This window comes from Patagioenas fasciata, chromosome Z (genome assembly GCF_037038585.1).
Source record: "Patagioenas fasciata isolate bPatFas1 chromosome Z, bPatFas1.hap1, whole genome shotgun sequence".
Classification (NCBI taxonomy): domain Eukaryota; kingdom Metazoa; phylum Chordata; class Aves; order Columbiformes; family Columbidae; genus Patagioenas; species Patagioenas fasciata.
The window spans coordinates 57,009,069-57,023,871 of NC_092560.1; the positions used below are offsets into that span (position 1 = coordinate 57,009,069).

General features: G+C 41.8%; 1 protein-coding gene across 2 annotated transcripts in view; it reads left to right on the forward strand.

Annotated features, from left to right (window-relative positions):
• The window catches only part of PDE4D (phosphodiesterase 4D), a 356,820-nt gene extending 351,959 nt beyond the window's left edge, over nt 1–4,861 (forward strand). For both annotated transcript variants that reach the window (XM_071802826.1, XM_065861157.2), the window contains one exon: nt 269–4,861. In XM_071802826.1, the coding sequence (XP_071658927.1) occupies nt 269–643 (375 nt within the window). In that variant the 3' untranslated portion in view covers nt 644–4,861. The remainder of the gene's footprint in view (nt 1–268) is intronic.
• Nucleotides 4,862–14,803: the final 9,942 nt, after the last annotated feature.

Below are 14,803 nucleotides of genomic sequence, written 5' to 3' on the forward strand. Positions count from 1 at the left end.
ATGCATTAGGGTTGTTTGGAATGAAGAGTTCATTTGGAAACAGGTCCTTTCCAAGCCCTTATCTAATATCCTGGATCAGACTTTTGAAATGTAAAAGACCCTATTTAGTATATAAAACAGCATGATTTCCTTTCAGTCACCTTTAAGGGTTGTGCATCTACTGTCTCTTACCAGCATTATGTTTCTCATCCTTTGTGTGACTTATAGACATAGTTGTTTATTTCTTTGTGAGTAGGAGCTCATCTTAATTTTGTGTTATTTGAAACAGGTGAGTTTTATAGAATACATAGTTCATCCTCTGTGGGAGACGTGGGCAGATCTTGTTCACCCAGATGCCCAGGATATCTTAGATACACTGGAGAACAATCGAGAATGGTACCAGAGCACAATCCCTCAAAGTCCCTCTCCTGCACCTGATGACCAGGAAGAGGGTAGGCAGGGCCAAACTGAAAAATTCCAGTTTGAACTAACACTGGAGGAAGATGGTGAGTCAGACACCGAGAAGGACAGTGGAAGCCAAGTAGAAGAAGACACCAGCTGCAGTGACTCCAAGACCCTTTGCACCCAGGATTCAGAATCCACTGAAATTCCTCTTGATGAGCAAGTAGGGGAAGAAGTAGAAGAGGAGGAGAACCGGGCATAACCTTGTGTGGTAGAAGACCATTGTCCTGACACATAACAAGACATGGTCTTGTTCTTCTCTCTTGCCATTGCCCTTTGTTTTCCTCTTTCTCTCTGGTTTTGTTTGTTTGTTTGTTTTCTATTTTTATTAGTTAATGGTTTCCAAAGTGTATGTCATATGCTACAACCATGGTCACAACTCGCTGTCATCTGCCAGGACATTTGTTGATCAAAACTGACCTTGATGACTCAGTTTGGCACTCAGGAATATTGTAACCAGAATTTTCACCTTCATGGCATCAGAAAGCTGAGGGGATAACATCTATAAACTATTCTTAATAAGCTCTCCATTTGACAGCTTTTATTAAATAAAGCATAAGTTTCCAGAGGAGTACCACCTGCCAACCGAATGCTGGTATGCTTTGATAGTTTTTGAATTCATTGTATTTCACAAGCAAAGCATTGGATAATGTTCATCATCAGAGGAAATGGACAGAAAATAAACTGAGGTTCCTGCTGGAAAACAAATGCACATAAATGATGGGACACAACATGATTCTGTTACCAATAGGAAGATGAGCTGTGGAAATTGAATAATTTTCTAATTTCAAGTCTTCCTGAAATGTGACTGAAGAAAGTGTGGCCCAGTGGGTTGCACTAACCTCTGCGTTTTGTATAATATGTAAAAGAGAGATCTTTTGTAGAGCTTACTTTTATTATTAAATGTACCAAGGTATTATATTTAAAGAAAAACACTTTCAGACTTCATCTGCCACTGGTTATTTTTTTTCCAAAGAGTAACTTGCAAGTTTTCAGTACAAATCTGTGCTACACTGGATAATACTTTAGGGTTTTTTTTTCCTTCCCCTTTTTTTTTTTTTTTTTTTTGCACCTTAGAATCTCATGGTAACTTTGAGTTGTAAAAGTATATTATTTTATATATTAGTGAGTTCCATGAATATCCTTTATGTTACATAAAACTCTGTCAGTCTGATGGTTTTTGCGTGCTTTTCATCATTTTCCCAAACATCTTAGAGAAACTGACATTGTGCTTTTGCCCTCAGAGTGGCCTGATCCTGCCAATTCAGTCTTATTGCAAGAAGTAGTCCCAGTGAAACCAACTGGGACATCTAAGATTAGGATTTGCAGGACTAGAGCCCACGAGAAAGGTCATGAATTATTGTCTTAATACAGAAGCAGCTGTTTTGCTATACTAATAAAATTCATCACTCTGAAACGTGTTTTCCAGGCCATTTGTGGCTGGGACGTATAGACTGCTAAATCAGAACAGGCTATTACAATATATGGGGATATTTGTTCTGGTGAAAAAAGCGTTAGTGTAATATTTCAAATTTTGACTCTCTTAATGACTTTTTATCTCTGTCAAGCTATCTAGTTAAACCATTTGCTAATCTGAGATGTGTACAACATAAAAATAATGATCAGCATTATTTTTTCATGTCTGTTGCAAGAAGAGCCAAATCAATCTTTTTACATTTTTAAGTAAAATCATGAGAACCGTCATTTACTCTACATTATTTCAGTATCGGATCTTTCGTCCTCTATTCAGTTTGTGCTGAGGGAATCATGCTTTTCAGTTTGGTTGGTACTGAAAGCTTCTGTAACTTGGGAAGTTAAAGGGAAGTAGGAGTTTGTATTTGTTATTTTCCAGTTGTGTTGTTTGGTCAAATGAAAGAAGAAGAAATTTTATTTTCTCCACTTTACTCTCTGTTAAAATTGTACTTTTAAGTGTAGAAGATGAGAAATAGTTGCCTAGGGAAAACAGCAGACTCCCACTTGAAAATTCTGATAAAATGACAATAGAAGATGATTTCTTAACAAAAGAAGATAGCAACAGCCATTATTTTCCCTTGGATTAATTTTGTAGTAAATTTGCAGATATGAATACAGATATTTTTTTAAGTGTCTGAGATCTAGAAAAAACCCTATTCAAAAAAATTATTTGCTAATAATTCAGCTTTTAAATGCATTTTGCATTCTTCTGTATCCAAGTCATAATTGTCTCTACTTTTAACCCTCACAGGGCCTTAGTACAGATGATGCTGAAGGAAGAAAGAGAATATAGAGAACTCATGCATTTTTTTCAGTTTCTGACTCTGTTGTTGTTGTTGTTGTTGATTGCTTCTTCCTGAACCTGAGGCATCTAAAAATCTTTTCAATCCCCAAGAGTGCCTGGAACCTTATAATGGAAAAGCAATACAAATTACAAAATAACCAGTAGGGACCTGAAAAGGTTTTGTGTCTGCACTAATTGAAAGCAAATGAAAATAATAAAATAATATCATGAAATATACACTCATACATGTGGACAATCAAATAATAGAAAATTATGTAATTCCTTAGAGACAGGGATATAATGCACTGTACAATCTTTTTTTTCCTCTTTTGCCAAAGTGTGTTTTAGCATTGCACACTGCTTTAAAACAATACAATTTACAAGTGGCTTTTATGTGTTTGAAATATTTTTGCCATAAGAAAATGCAGTGAGTTGGTATTGAGTGGGGGAAAAAATAAAATTCACCTTGCTTATAACAGTACAATTTAGCTTGCAAGTTACTGTACTCAATAACGCTGTATTTGGATTCGTAAATTGTTTTGTGTCTTTACTAAAAAACTATAATGAAAGACTATAGATAGAATAAATAGCATTCAGAAGTTTAAAAAACTTGAATGAAATGGATTTTACAGAAAGCTTTGACAGTTCTTTTCAAATGCATTATTTATTTTATTTGTGCCATGCATTTTTCTCACCAAATGACCTTACCTGTAATACAGTCTTGTTTGTCTCTGTTTACAACCATGTATTTATTGTAATGTACATACTGTAATGTTAATTGTAAATTATCAGTTCTTATTATAACATCATCCTTGTCAGGGTGGTGTTGCTGTATTTGGAAACTCTTGGTGAGAGAATGATTATTGTGTATACATATTCCTTGTACATTTTTTCTCCTGTAATATATTCTGTGTCACCTTAGAGCTTGTTTATGGAAGATTCAAGAAAAGTATAAAATACATAAAGATATATCAATAAAAAAAAGCTGCAGGTCTTTGGTCCCAGGGCTGTGCCTTAACTTCAAACAATATTTTCTTCTGTTTTGCTGCATTTGAAAGTAAGGTAGCTGTGGGGCTAGGGCTGGGCATTTCTACCATGTTTTTAGATGCCAACTGATGGGTTTACTCATACGAGCTGATATGCATGATACTACAATGAGCTTTCATTCATGACCCTACTGGAAGTTCAAGCTTTTCCAGCATTGCAATATAAATGCATTGCCTCTGATTATGTTTTTACAGGCTATCATCAGGGATTACTGCAGCCATTTTTTGCTCTTAAAAAAAAAAAAAAGAAAAAAAAAAGAAAAAATATTTCAGTACTGAATTGCACTCAAACAGCTTTGGAAAGCATCTCTAATAAGCATTTGTTTTTAATGCGTATTGGGAAATTGAATAATGATAATTAAAAGGGTATACGTGATAGACTTTTACAATCATCTGTAATATCCCTTGTTTAATTTAGTAGCACAAATTATCACTGTGCAAGCAGACCATAACAACAAAAGAAAACTTTCATCTTGGAAGTGTTTTCCAACACCAATATTAGTGTTATAAGCAGCCAAAGTTTTGTTTTATATAAATGTATCTAAGGCTTTGTACAGCTATATATAGCATAATGCACTAGATCTACAGGAGAGTGGTATACCTTTAGATCTTGTAATAACACTATTAGGTTTGCAGGTTGGAGTATCTCTTGTTGTTTGACTTGTCACGTTGCTCCAGACTACGTAGATCTGAAATCAGTGAATTTGCCAGAGCGAGGTAAACACCTCTTCTCCATTCCAGCGATGCCCAGCCCTTGTAGCGTGCAACTTCTTTGTGAAAGGAGAGATTCTTTTTCAAGGAAAAACAGAGCCTCCTTTTTGACACAAACTGTAGATTATAGCAGCCCTGGCCCAAAGGAAATCGACTGATTTTGTTTTAAACGGTATAAAAGGGACACTATAACAGCAGAAATCCTGAACAATTTTTCGTTATTGTGTTAATTTGAATTTCTTTTGGGGATGTCTTGAGAGTGGCAACTTGTGTGACATTGCACATGACTATTCTTTCACTGGCTTCTTAGCCTCTCTTACAACATAGGGGATAGTATTGTACATCAATACCTTCATATGAAATTTTTATATGCAATGGAAATAAAAGCATGGATTGATTCTGCCTAGTTACTGTATTTGCTTTTCTTTTGCAATTTATTTTTTTATATACATCCCATAATTATGACATCTTAAGAGGAAGCATATTTCCAGAATAATTTGCTTACCATATTTTTATTATCATACTGTTTTGCATAGATAATACAAAATAGATGTGAGGGCAAATCAGAAAAGTCAGTCGAATGTGGTATTTTGTAAAGAAGTCTAATCCACAAAGGTGCTATGCAGCTATGTAGAGAGATGTTCAATCTCAGTTTTTGGGAAATTCTACTATTAGTTTCAGTGGCAAAAGCAGCTTATCCTGAGAAAATAAAACTTTAGCTTTAAAGAAATGAAGAGACTGGATTGCCTAGAGCAGTAGTGTGCTGGGATACCACAAAGAGAAAGAAAAACTTTGGTACCATAGTTAAATATTGACCAGACAATGTTGGCTCTAAATAGATGACAAAAGGTTGGGTTTTTTTCTAAATAAAATTCATATATGACAGCTGTTGTCTTGAAGAAGAAATGTGGTTTTAATTCAGGTCCAGCTGTTGAAGGGGCTTTCATGCACCTCTCTTTGATCAGAGTGAGTGTTTTTATTTAGGAGGCTGGTTGGTTGCTTAACTGAAAATGCTTTCTGATTGAATAAAAAAAAATTTCAATCTCCAGACCTTCCTTAAGTCTCTTAGATCTTTCTTTGTACTTGGGGTTAGTTTGCAAGGAGTACCAATCCTTAGGACTCATTTTTAATCAAACCTTGCTGGCAGAAGCAGGTGGAGCCTGTTGCTCTCCACAGTCTCATCCTCTCACATTCCTGGCAGCCCTAATGGGAAAATGGTTTGCATACGTCATGGCTGTTATGAAGGGAAGCAGGAATCCTAAATTCCTGATGGTATTACTGAAACTTTTTCAGTAAGGAGCTCAGGTACCACAGCTGTGCATGTGGTGAGCCTGAGGCTGGCAGGATTAGCCCACTGCTTCCTCCGTCCTCTGGTAGCACTTCATCAGTCTCTGCGTGTGGTGGTAATGCATCTGAATAGGCAAGTTTCAGAGCAAAACCAAAATGGATCCCCTGTTTCACCACAGTCAGCTGCTGCTATAGGAGTTCAATGTATTTTTGAACAAACAGCTTATTTATTTCCTAATGAGATAAACAGTATGAATAGCTGCAGCTTTGTTTGCTTGATCTCTCTGCTGCATGGAAAACAAAAGTCGCAGCTGCTAGCATGCATAGTATTTACTGCAATGATGAGCCAAATTGCTCTACTGGCTGTCAATAATCTTGTTTAGTTTTTCCAGGGGAAAAAAAAAATATATATATATATATATATATATATTTATATATAAAGGTTCAAAGATGTTGTAAAAGCCTTTAGTTTGTTCAATGTAGTGTAGCCTGCAGAGTAAAGAAAATCTCCAGCTTCATCCTGTCAAACTGGTTGAGAAATTTACAAAAGTAATAAAGGGGTATATGAAGTCCAAACAGAAAAAACTGGACAGGAAGAAATACCCTTCAACTAAAACAATCTTATCTCATCAAAAGCAATCTCATGACTTAGATATGGACATTAGGAGAACTGAGTTTGATTCTGTCTCAGTTCCCCAGGTACCAAGCTGTATTCCTTTTTCGTTCTCGCAAAGCTAGCACTTTGAAGTCCTTTGAGTTACTGTGACACTAAGAACTAAATATGCATTTAAGGTGGAGTTTTAGAAAGTAAAAAATGTTTTGATACCATGCAGGTTTAGACTTAGATGCTGAAAATATCAGATGACTATCTCTGCTAAACAAGCCCTTAGCATAAGAGGAGGATGAGGATGACAACATCATACCTGGGTAAATAGCCCTTAGTGAGTGTGAGAGGGAGACAATACAGGACGTGTGGCCCCAGATAGATTTAACTGTCTGGTGCTGAAAAGCTGTGCAGGAAGAAACACAGATCTGAAACTCAGCAGTCACGTGGCATGTTTACCTTCAAACACCGAACTTCTTGCATCCACCAGCCCTCATCCTGTCCTCCTTCAGCACCCATGGAGTTCAGATGCTTACAATATCGGCATCTCTAATATGCAGAAGAGACCATAGTTTATCTGAAGAAGGCTGGAAAAGAAAATTCAGGTTATGCAGCACATCATAGGAATCAAAATACAGTTGGCATGTGTGTTCTAAATGTTTAGGAGTTGGCCTAAGGCAAAAGCCTACGAGACAGTTAAATTGGGCTTTAAAACTTCAATGCCTTCTCATAGCTGAAACTATCCAGAAAATGAATACTCAAAATCACTTATGAACTTAAGTTTTCAAACCCTTCACTGACGGCAGTGTTGAGCAAACTAAGAGCTGTGCATAGCGCATTGCATTCTCAGACTGTGGTTGGTGGTTTACATTAGCTGTCCTGACCACAGACAGGGGTAGACCTAAACCGTGGTTGTTATTCAAAGCCTGATACAAAGCCTGCTTGACACAAGGGATCTCTTGTGTGCAGAGGCATTGAGAAGTGCCTCTCCTCTAATGAAAAGAGCAGGACCAGCTGATGCAGCTACCTTTATAATTCAGGTGGCTGTGGACTTCTACTGACACCTGGGTTTTTTACAGGGTCCCACATAAAGCAGTTATTTGGTTTAGGATCTTTGCTATGACATGGAAAGGGAACAGAAGTGCTCTCTGAAGTCTTAAAATTATATACATTTATTTATTGCATGTACCACAAAGACAAAGCCTGCAGTAAATAAAGGAGCAGCTCTAACCCTGCTTCAAAGCAATCTTAATTGATCTCTTGCTTTCTCTCATTCCCTTCTGTATACTGGGGTAGTATGTCTCTAATAACCACATGCATCTGGTATAAAGACTGTGCAACACATTTATCAGGTGAGCGACTATGAAGGAATCAATCAGCGACACAGCGTGTGTGCAATGATGCTGTGCTGATGGCAGCTGTAGAGAAATCTCCCTTACAAAGCTGTGCCTCTTAAAGGGGAAAAAAAAACCAAAAGCTTGAGAAGCAGTAAATGGGAGGCTATTTAAACAACCTTTATTTGAATCACAGTGTTCAGGTTTGGAAATGAGATTGGAGATGCAGTTTGAGGGGAAAAAAATGCCATGGAAAAATAAGTGAACAATCTGGAATCTTGCTGTCCAGCTGGATTGCAGGAACTCGACCTATTTATCTTACCCAAGAGAAGATTAAGATATGGTTTAATCATGTGGTGACAGAAATCTGATAGCCACTCAGACCACTTTTTTGTCTAGCAGGCAAAGCCAGCTGCTGGCAAAGGAGACGAATCACTGGAAGCTGGCGTGTGTTAAGTTCAGGCTGCATGATGGAGCAGCTGCATCAGCTGGTTTCATTCACTCTTTGTACTTGCAGGTACCTCACTGGGGACCAGGACCTGACGAAATGTCACCATTACAAGGCAGGGATGTGCTGTGTGTGCTGGGAGCTGCACACACAGCTTAATGTCACAGGTCCTACCCTTAAGGGTACTTAATGATATGTGCAATTCACTTTGGTTTAGCTTTGCTTAAGAATGGCTGGTCCTTTGGCAAATGATGGGTGGGGGTGTGGAGTGAAGGAGAGGGAGATGCTCTTTGAAAGGGCTTTTTCTATTACAGTAATTTTCAAACCATAAAGCAGTAGGGTTATTTATTGCAAAATAGTGAAGTATTTTCTTTGCAGGGAAAAAGCTTTCTGTCTCTATTTATAGTAACAGCCTCCAGTCTGTTCTTGTTTAACCTTCTGTGTTGTTTGGTTCCTTCCTCACATGCTTATAGGAGGGAAAGGACATGCTGGATTTAGGGATGCTGGTAGTCACATCCCTCCTAATGCCAATGTGGGGTTCTGGGCTTGTGAGCCACATGGGGAGGGGAGATGGGGCTGCAGCACTCCGACCATTGCATTGTGCTGTCCACAGCAGCTCTTGTGTGTCACCCTGCATTAACAGCATGACCTTGGCCCTGTTTTCCTGGTCTCTATTCAGACAGTGGGGTATAATTGCACGTGTGCCTCACTCTGTTTTTTGATGTGCACAACCCTCATCAGCTGTGCCGCCAGTGAGGTGAGTGTGTTCAGAAGGACTGGGCTGGTCTGCTTCTTGTACCCAAAATATGGGCTTGGGTTACCTTCTCCTCCCATCATCAGGTAGCTGAGTTTGACAGAGTTGGTTCACTGTGTTAGTCAGTGTGGCTGTGTCCAGCCAGGGGAGAAGACACCTCTGTTGCAGGAAGGGATGGGTGCAGCTCATGGAGGCAGGCTCCTGCTGTCTGCTCTTGCATATGACAGCTGTGTGCACAGATGTGTGCAATTAGTGTGCATTTTCAAACATGTATCTTTCGTTACATGTACATCAGGTAACTTCACATTTGGATGGCCTCACCAGCTCCTGGAGCTTGCACTTCGTGTACTGCTCTTCCCCCTCCCTAAAGAAGGCAAGTACAGCTCTTGTTCAGCAGCTGCAAATCCTTCCTCCTGTGCTCAGTGCTTAGACACTCCCCACAACCAACAACTGGAGCATGGCCTGGTCTCTTCTCCCAGTTTCTTGCTCTCTGGGTGACACCACAGGGAAGTCCCTGTGTGCCTCTGCTTCTAGCACTGGGAAAAACTCCCCCTGGCCAGCAGGAAAGTTTTGCAGTTTGTCCAGAGACATGCCAGAGCATTGTGCTGGGCTGTGTGATGATGTGTGGTGTCACAGCATCCCACCTCACAGGCTTGCAGGGACTCCTTCTCAGCAGGAGGTGAACACTTGACATAAACAATTATGCCTTTCTGCAAGCCACAGAGCTTATGATGCTGGTTGTCTTCTGCTCTGGTGTTTTTCCTGAAGTTCCCAGCTGAGCCTACTCCTGCATGGGTAGATACATATGTGGGTTTTTTCTCTCCCAGCTGGCTGCTTTTCACATAACTATTAGAAATTCAGGCTCTTCAGTGGGGTCATATTTGGCTCAGGGGTTCAAAAGTTAGAAGACAGATGTGTAGGCAGCTGATATTCTTGTGTGGGTGTGTTTCGCGGCAGCGAGGGGCACAGGGACTCCACTGCTTACAAATAGCAGCCATCTCCTGGACCCCAGAGGAAAGAGCTGCTTAGCCAGAGGCATCATTTCCTTGGCATGCACTGTCCAGGAAAGAAGCATGATAGTTCCCAGTGCATCTCAAATACTAAAGGAATGGCAGATGCCCTCCTGAGGGGCTCTGCCTCCCATCCCCTAGAATCAGGCAGCTGTGGGAATGGCCAAGGTGTCTTGTGGAATGGGAAGAGGATCAGAGCAGTGAGTGCCACCCTCCATTACGCTTGCATTTAATTAAACAAGTTAGTTTGTGTATGTAGAAGGAGCATGCTTAGGATACAGTACGTCAGCTGTGTTTTACTTTGTTGTTGTTGTTGGTTTAGTTTGTGGTTTTGTTTGCTTGTTTTTTGTAAGAATACTTTTTTTAGGAGAAGAGAATATCTGTAACGCTTCCAGTTTTGCTGCATGTCACTGATATAAGCCACCCTCAGGTGCAATCAGCTAATGAGATCTCAGTGAAACATATCAAAAATGGTGTGTCTGGGATTGCCTTGAAGTTAAGCATGAAACTCTCATGGAAACACACATGTGAGGAAAGAGAAGGGGGAAGTGTTTCAAGGAAATTTAGAGAAAAACAGGAGAAAAAAGTTGAAAAGGAGATTATTACAATCTGGCACAGGGTTTTGACACTACTTAGCAGGGATACAACCTCCTGCTCTGTCCTCTGATGTCCGTTGTCCCCCAGTGCTGTAGGCATCTGGGTCTCCATGCTGAAAAGAGTTGGAGGAGCTGGGAGGACTAAGGACAGAGAGAAAGAAATGGAAGAAATCCAAGGAACAAAGCCTTATTCAAAAAACGTCTCAACCACTGTTGCTCTGGAAAGGATTAAAGAGCTACAAATCTCAACCAAACCCCCCGCACTGTGACTGCAGGCTGTCATGTACCAGTGTTTCAGGCTGTGCAGTTGCTCTCCTGCTTGTGTAGTGCTGCAGCAGATTTCCCTGAGCTCAGCCAGAATAGCTGCTCATTGCTAAATGGAGCCTATAGGCTGGGGTGCCAGCTGCTCTGAAGTCACCAGAGGCATGGGTCCCCCTGGAAAACCACCAGTGCCTGAGGCTGAAATGCACCTCCAAAAGTCTCCCTGGTGGTACCAGCAGCAGCTGTGGTGGGAGGGAAACCTGCTGTGTGCCTGTGGGTTGCCCCAGAGCATCGCTGACTCCACCGCCCCTTCGCTTGGAGCCAGCCAGCACAGGACAGAGTGGTCTGTATATTTAAAGGGTCTTTAAATCCTGCTTCCAAAATGGGAGCAGAGTCCTATGCTGTCTGCAGCAAACTGCAGCGACTGACCTGCAACAGCCAACAGCACTGCAAGGTCAGGGCAGATGTGGTGCCAGGCAGTGTGCCCACAGCAGGTCCACAGGAACCATCCTGTGCGTCCTGTGGGAGCCATAAGACCCAGGTTGTCTCCTAGTGCCCTCCTCCGTGGTTAATAATTAGTATGAATGAGCACCATTAGCATTCAAACAATTTATCTACTAGACTGTCGAAGCTGAAAGAGTCTTTAGTGGCATGACTTGTAACTGAACTTGTCCTGTTGTGGTTTTTTTTTGTTTTGTTTTCTTTTTTCACCTGCAGGTGGGCAAAGCAACTCTCAAATTCACATTTACTAGAAGTGTTTGATAGCATTATCCCTTTTTTTACCACCAAAATGCCTTGTGCAAGCCCCACCTTCACAAATATTAACACCTCCTGGTGCTTCTCACTGTTCTGCAGCTGTCCAGGAACGCCCTTTTAAAATATGTTGCTGCAGATCCCATTCAGCCCTCGTGTCTGACTCAGGTGGCTTCAAGCCTCAGGCCTTCTGCTTCACTGGATTTGCCAGTCCCAGCACTCTGCAAGCAGGGACACTGCTGAGGCCCTGGCGCTGTTTTCCCATGGGACAGCTGCAGCAGCAGTGCTGGAGCTCCTCAGCTCCAGATGGGTTCTTACACAAGCTGCCAGGCAGGAGGAAGCCTGGGTGGCAATGCAGGATGTTTCTCTGGCAGGTTGATGGGCTGCCAACATCCTCAGGGCTTCATGTTTGGTGAGCAGCAAAAATCACAACTGTGTGCAACGGTGATGTTGTGTGGGGACTAGCTGGGGGTTACAGGGAGCAGGGTGAGGTTTTGGGCTATATCTGTGCTCTTGCTTACCCCCAGCCAACTTTAAAAGCCTGGTGGTGTATTTTTAGATACATTTGGACAATTTTCTGCTGCCTCTCTGCAGAGTCCTGCAGCTCTCCTTGTAGTCACAGCCCTCCCTAGCAACACTAATGGTGTTTTTTTTCCTGGGGAACAGATGTTCGGGTTTGGCTCCTTTCAGCAAAAGGTGTCCTCACGGTGGTACTCAACCTTGCCTCTGCTGTACTGGATTCAGGGAGAACAGATGTGAAATCCCAGTGCCTTCCCTTCACCTCCCCAGCAGCTGCCCAGTAGCAGGCAGTGGGTTCCCACTGCTTTCTGGGGACAGGTCTAGCACCCGTGGGGACCCTCACCGCAGGGGCACTGTCAGCTGCACTGTGACCCCAGGCTGCACAACCTGCTGCCATTCTGCTGGTGCAGGACTGTGGACGAGTGGCTGGGCTGGTCACTGGCTGCTGCAATGGTATTTTGTATGTTCATGGCAGATGGGAAACGTTGCTCTGGGCAAAAGATAACCTCTACACATTCACTTCAGTATAGAGCAGCATATTATTGTGAAAAAAAAGATCAACAGGTGAAAAAAAACCCTTTGAAACAGGCTTCATATCCAAAACTCCATATTGCATTTCGTGTATCATTATGGGGCTAGTTTGTGTGTGGCCTGATAGAGTCATATACAGACCACTCTGACTCTGGTAAATTGAAATTTCCTCTACAGGGTAGAATTTTGTGCCTGACTTCAAAAAAAGGGAGGGAAGGGGCATTTAATTGTGGGTCTCTGGAAATCCAGTGAATTACTCTGAAAGCATTAGCGAGAGTGGGTATGAATCACTCCTTTCTCCTTCATGCTGCTTCAGCTGAACTGCTCCAGTGTTCAGCTTCATTAATAATTAATACAGTGGAGAAGCAGAGCTCAGCTGCATTGTCTTCTGTCACAGCCAAAGGGGAGAGCCTGTCTGCAGATCTGCACAGCCACTCTTACGTCAAAGCTCTGGAAAAGACAGCTGGGTGTGCAAGGGAAGTAAACAAAATCTGTGCCTCTTGGTGTAGCTAACAGTGGTAGGTGAGAAAGGTGAGTGCACCATCCAAGGTGAAGTGAAGGCTCCCCAGGAGGAGGAAACAAGCACGCAATAGAAAACACAACCTTGACATCTGCAGCAAGGATCACACAGCAACATAACCGCACTTGTTAGAGCAGAGGGAAGCACAGGGACCCTGAAGATCCCTTATTTAACAGCTAAAAAAGCGTGAGGTTATTCATGAGGCAGGTTACAGCAACATGAAGGACTAGCCAAGCACTGGTACCCTGTGACTTCCTGGAACTGCTCTGTGAAAGTGCCCAGCTGCGCTGCTTGCCTGGCCCCCACCTCCCACCTGGGCAGCCATGGGCAGGGCTGATGGATGGGGCAAGGCAGTGCAGGAGGGGTATAATCCGGGCTGAAGAAGCATTTCCCAGTGAGTATCTGAGTGCAGACTATGATGGTGGATGGTTGGATACTGGGAGCACCCTTAGAGTAGAGGTAAGGCTTTGTGTCCAGAAAATGTTTCGAGAGAGGGGCCACAGCTTGCTCACAAGACAAGGGAGGGACCTCCTGCTGTCACAGTTCTGGGATGTGGAAAGGAAAAATTCCTTGGACGAACATCTATGGGACAGCTCCCGTGGTGTAAATCAGACCCTGGTGAACAGCAGTGGTGAAGAGATTAACCATGGGCACGGCAGATTTGGATCCTATTTTAGTCCATCTACAATTTATTTCATCATCTCACCAAGAATAAAGTAGCAACTTCTGATACAGAAGGAAGTTAACGTCTGCTTACTGTGAGCAATATTTGTGTCAAGGTGTTGGGTTGGTGTTTTGTCACCGGCTAACAAACTTCAGTACAGCATGGGGTTTGTTGTATACGTCTCTGAGTTAAGGCTTTCCAAACAAGATTTTACCTTACAGAAATCACTATTGCTTACTGAACTCTTGAAACTAGTACCTTAGGAAAGCTTATTATGTTTCTATCAGTGAGAAATGTATAGAATAATCTATGCTTGGTGTGAAAAAAAAACAAAACAAAACATTTATACGTATATATACTCATAAATATGTCTATATACACATCCTTTTTTACTTGTTGAGATGAGGTAGCTCTGTGTGGGTGAAGATGTTTCTCTTACGGAGCAGTTGCACCAAGCAGAAAAGAGTTGCGCCACACAGCTCATTAATGGCCAGGCCACTGAGCCCACCTGGAGCAATTCAAGCAGTTGTCAGGAGTGAACGTCTGGTCAGACTATCTATAAAAAAATGACCTTCCTTGCAAAAGTCTCAACAGGAGAGAACATATGAAAGTTTATTGACAGCTTCAATGCAAAGTCTGCTGGCTTTGACTAAGCTCACCACTGGCAGCCATGCAAGCTATGGTGGGGGACTACGCACTGGTGTTGCGGGTCCCTCTGTTCCAGATATGCTGGGAAGGCATGGATGGCTGCAGCATTGAAGTGCAGTCCTGACCCACTATTCCCCTTGCTCTGGACACAATTAGCAAAATGCACATGCCTTAGAAACAAGATTTAAGACAATTAAATATCTAAACACAAGTAATTATAAACACACACAAAAGCTAAGATGTTCCTGTGTTATATATGAGGAACACAGCTCACATGTTCCTTAAAATTGCTCGCAATAACAGAGCCATGGGAAAATCACTCAACAGAACTAACTCTGCCTGGACTTCAAAAGTATTCCAGACACTCCATATTGGAATGATCAGGAAAGTCTTGGATCAAACAGGTGATGAAATTTTAA